The 5015-nt window shown below is 41.0% G+C and overlaps 1 protein-coding gene across 1 annotated transcript; it reads right to left on the reverse strand.

Annotated features, from left to right (window-relative positions):
- Window positions 1-3499: 3499 nt before the first annotated feature.
- Window positions 3500-4660, reverse strand: LOC133780013 (uncharacterized). Its single transcript, XM_062219899.1, has 2 exons — window positions 4258-4660; window positions 3500-4134 (listed from the first exon to the last, which is right to left on the reverse strand). Exons 1-2 carry the CDS (start codon window positions 4658-4660, stop codon window positions 3500-3502), a joined length of 1038 nt encoding a protein of 345 aa, XP_062075883.1.
- Window positions 4661-5015: the final 355 nt, after the last annotated feature.

Below are 5015 nucleotides of genomic sequence, written 5' to 3' on the forward strand. Positions count from 1 at the left end.
AGAACGATTCTTTCTCTAATTCCCACAAAACTAGAGATTTTTCATTTATTTAAAAAAAATTAAACAACTAAAATAAATAATATCTTGTTATATCATGAATTTTTAATCAGATATTTGAGATATTGTTTATCATAAAATGTCCTCAAAATATCCCTCAACAAATCCAAAAAATGGAGACATTATAGTCATTTCATAATTTCTTATAATTAGTATTATTTAATCCATTTAAATAATAATAATATAATAACTCAAAAAAATAACTCATACCATATTATTATTATTATTATACTCATAATAATAATAATATTCATAAAATAAATAATAACTTTAACCCGAGTCATTATTTATTTATTTGGCATTATGCACATGCCAGGATTTTACAATCATTTCCGAGATATTTAAACATAAGAAACCATGAATTTTATCGTCATTGGAAATCATGCATATCCAATATTCCATCAAAGGAAAAGAAAAAAAAATGAGAAGGATGCACATAGTGGAAAAAAATTACGAAATTGTCCTTCCGGAAAAACAGATATTACAAATTATCCCCCCCAAAAAAAAATTTCATCCTGAAATTTCACTGAAACAATTCCGGATACTGCTGTAGCATATCTGGTTCGAGTTCCCAGGTTGCTTTCTCAACAACACTGCTCCTCCACATCACTTTCACTAAGGAAATAGTCTTATTCCTTAGGACCTTGTCCTTTCGATCGAGTATTTTCACTGGACGTTCATCGAATGACAAATCCTCCTGCAAACCCAAGGTCTCGTAGCTCAGCACATGCGATGGGTCGAATACATATTTTTGAAGTTGTGACACATGAAATACATTGTGCACCCTGGACAATGATGGTGGTAAAGCTACCCTGTAAGCCACATTGCCCACTCTATCCAAAATCTCAAAAGGTCCGACATATCTGGGACTTAGCTTTCCCTTATTGCCAAACCTCTTCACTAAGATTCCTTTCCTTGGAGTCACACGCAGAAATACATGATCACCAACTTCAAACTCAACATGCTTGCGCTTTAGGTCTGCATAAGACTTCTGTCTGCTCTGAGCTGTGTCCATTCTAGCCCTGATTTTCTGAATAGCCTCATTGGTGTGTTGCACTGCATCAGGTCCAAGTAATTTTCTCTCTCCCATTTCATCCCAGTGAAGTGGAGACCTACACTTTCTTCCATACAACATTTCATACGGTGCCACCCCGATGGTAGATTGGTAGTTGTTGTTGTACGAAAACTCAATCAGTGGCAAGTATCAACTCCAGGATCCCTGAAAATCGATGACACACGCTCTGAGCATATCCTCTAAGATCTTATTTGTTCTCTCGGTCTGACCATCCATTTCTGGGTGATAAGCTGTACTGAACTTCAACCGAGTTCCCATTGCTCTCCGCAAACTCTCCCAGAATGATGATGTAAACCAAGCATCCCGATCGCACACAATAGAGTACGGTGTCCCATGTAGCCATACTATCTCATTCATGTACAACTCGGCAAACTGATCCATAGAATAAGTCATGCGCACCGGTAGGAAGTGAGCCGACTTGGTATACCTATCCACAATTATCCAAATTGCATCGTGTTGTTTTGTGGTCCTAGGTAACCCCGTCACAAAATCCATAGATATCTCATCCCACTTCCACTCAGGAATATTCAACTATTGCAGTAGCCCCGTTGGTCTTTGATGTTCTGCCTTAACCTACTGACAGGTTAAGCATTTTGCTACTTATTCCACTACATCTTTTTTCATTCCCGGCCACCAATACAATACCTTAAGGTCGTGGTCCCGGGTGAACTGAATATGGGGTAGAATGAGCTTCCGCTAGAATCTCTTTCCTCAACTCATCACTATCTAGAACACAAATACGCCCCTTGAATCTGATTAGTCTGGTATCTGACATGGTGAAATCCTTGGCATTTCCATTCTGCATCTCTTGCTTTAGGTCACTTGCATTCTGCCCTTCCCTGATCTTTTCTAACAAGGTGGACTGAAGTGTAACCTTTGCAAGTTTTCCTATGATCAGTTCTATACCAGCTCGTTCCATGTCTTCTAAGATCTTCCTTGATACTCCTTGTAAAAAAGAAACCATTCCCGGCCCTCTGCGGCTAAGTGCATCTGCCACAACATTGGCTTTACCAGGGTGGTATAGTATTTCGCAGTCATAATCTTTGACTAACTCCAACCATCTCCTCTGCCTCATATTTAACTCCTTCTAGGTGAAGAAGTATTTGAGGCTTTTGTGATTGGTGTAAATCTCACATTTCACCCCATAGAGATAGTGACGCCAAATCTTCAGTGCAAAGACAACCACTGCTAATTCCAGGTTGTGTGTCAGATACCTCTGCTCATAATCTTTCAGTTGCCTAAAAGCATAGGCTATCACCTTACCAGACTGCATCAGTACACATCCCAACCCCTGTTTTGACGCATCACAATAAACCACAAACTGCCCGTCCTCTGAGGGTAAGCTGAGTACAGGTGCTGATATGAGCTGACTCTTTAATTCCTGGAAGCTCTGCTCGCATTTATCTGACCAGGTGAACTTCAGATTCTTTCTTGTCAATTCCGGTGTGGCTATCTTCAAAAACCCTTCGACAAACCTCCTATAATAGCTCGCCAAACCCAGAAAACTTCTGACTTCTGAGGCATTCTATGGTCTTGGCCATTCTTTCACTGCAGCAATCTTTGCAGGATCTACTTTCACTCCTCCATCGGTGACAATATGACCCAGAAAACCAACCTCAGATAATCAGAACTCACACTTCTTGTATTTGGCATATTGCTGATGTTGTCTCAATCGTTGCAAGGTCGGACGTAAATGCTCCTCATGTTCTTCTTCTGTCTTAGAGTAGACCAATATATCATCTATGAACACAATGACAAACTGATCCAAGTACTCCTTAAAAACTCTGTTCATAAGGTCCATAAAAGTTGTTGGGCATTTGTGAGTCCAAACGATATCACCAGAAATTCGTAATGCACGTACCTAGTTCTGAAGGCTGTCTTTGGTATATCATCATTCTTGATCCTCAACTGATGATATCCCGAACGAAGATCGATTTTTGAAAACACCTTGGTCCCCTGAAGCTGGTCGAACAGATCATCGATTCTAGGCAAAGGATATATGTTCTTTATTGTGACCTTATTCAGCTCCCGATAATCAATACACATCCTCATAGACACGGTCTTTCTTCTTGACAAAAAGAACTGGTGTGCCCCAAGGAGAATAGCTCGGTCTGATGAACCCCAGCTTAAGTAATTCCTCCAACTGAGTTTTGAGTTCTTTCAATCCTGCTGGTGCCATTCTGTTTGGTGCTTGAGATACAGGCGTTGTCTCGTGCATCAGATCGATTAAAAATTCTATCTCCCCGTGCGGAGGTAAACCGGGCAGTTCTTTTGGAAAACATTGAGGAATTCAGCTACAACTCTTGTCTCTTCAGGTCTCCTTTCTGTCTCTTCAGTTTCATTGACCATATTCACGAGATAACCCAATCATTCGTGTTGCAACATTTCTCTAGCTTTCATCGCTAATATGATAGGAGTTCTGGGTTTCTTGCTTATGCCTTCGAACTCAAACGGATCTCCGCTTTCCGGTGCAAATACCACTTTCTTGCATTTACAGTCGATAGATGCTCCATATTTGGAAAGAAAATTCATCCCCAGAATTACATCAAAATTAGATAAATCTAATACAATCAGGTCCACATACAATTCCCTCCCATCTATCCATAAAGGTACAACTTTAACCCAATTTTTAGATATTACAATTTCCCCGGATGGTAGCATAGTCTCAAAACCCACATTAAACAATTCTATAGGTACATTTACATGATTTACAAGGCTACTAGAAATAAATGAATGAGATGCACCTGAATCAAATAAAACTTTACATGTGGTATTGGCCATAGGAATTTGACCTGATACGACGGAAGGGCTAGCGTCAGCTTCTGCCTGAGTGATCGCAAAGACTCTGGCTGGAACATATTTATCATCCTTCTTTGGCTCTTCTTTGTTTCCAGCCTGATTCCACAATGGACAGTTGCGCTTGATATGCCTTTCTTTTCCACATTTATAGCATGCCTTGGCCCGACATTCCCCAAAGTGGCGCTTAGTGCATTTAAGGCATTCTGGAATGTTTCTACCCCCATTTGAACGGTTTTCATTACTAGGCTTGGGTCGTTTGTCTTGTCCCGACTGTCCAAACTATTCATGCCCTCTCTTTTTGTGATCATTTGAAGTGGTTGCCCCACCCTTGTTTGCATCTCTTCTGGCGGCATTCTTTTTCCAGATTCTTTCCTCGCTCCTCTCAGCAGTAAGAGCCATTTCCATAACTTGGGCATATGTGAACGCACCCCTCGAAACTTTCTCCATGTCCCGAGCGATCATCAGTTTCAATCCTCTCACAAAACGATCTGCTTGTACCCTATTAGTAAGTACCAAATCTGGTGCAAATTTCGCCAATCGATCAAATTTCTGTGCATAATCTGTCACCGAGAGATTTCCTTGCACCAATATCATGAACTCATCAGTCTTTGCTGCCAGGACCATAGAGTTATAATATTTTTCATTGAAAACTTGCTTGAACCCAGCCCAGTCCATGGTATTAACATTATGTACCTGCTGCACCACCTCCCACCAAAGACGGGCATCCATTCTCAGCATATAAGATGCACACAACACTCGCTCATTGCCCTAGACCCTCATCATATTCAGTATGTTTTCAATGCGGCTAATCCATTCTTCTACTACAACCAGATCCGTGCTCACATCAAACTCAGGTGGATGCTGCTTGCAGAATCTTTCAAACAATGGCTCTAGTCCATCCACAGCAACAGGAGCTACCATTAAAGCTGGTAGTTGCTTGTTATTCTGCACCTGTGGCTCTGCTTATACTTGCGGCGCAGGATGGTATCTTAGTTGATGAATCACCTCCTCATGCCTATGAATGGTTGCCTCCATTGTGGCAAAACGTTCCTCTCATCCCTGTGGTGCTACTGGTGGGTCATCG

Source organism: Humulus lupulus, chromosome 5 (genome assembly GCF_963169125.1).
Source record: "Humulus lupulus chromosome 5, drHumLupu1.1, whole genome shotgun sequence".
Classification (NCBI taxonomy): domain Eukaryota; kingdom Viridiplantae; phylum Streptophyta; class Magnoliopsida; order Rosales; family Cannabaceae; genus Humulus; species Humulus lupulus.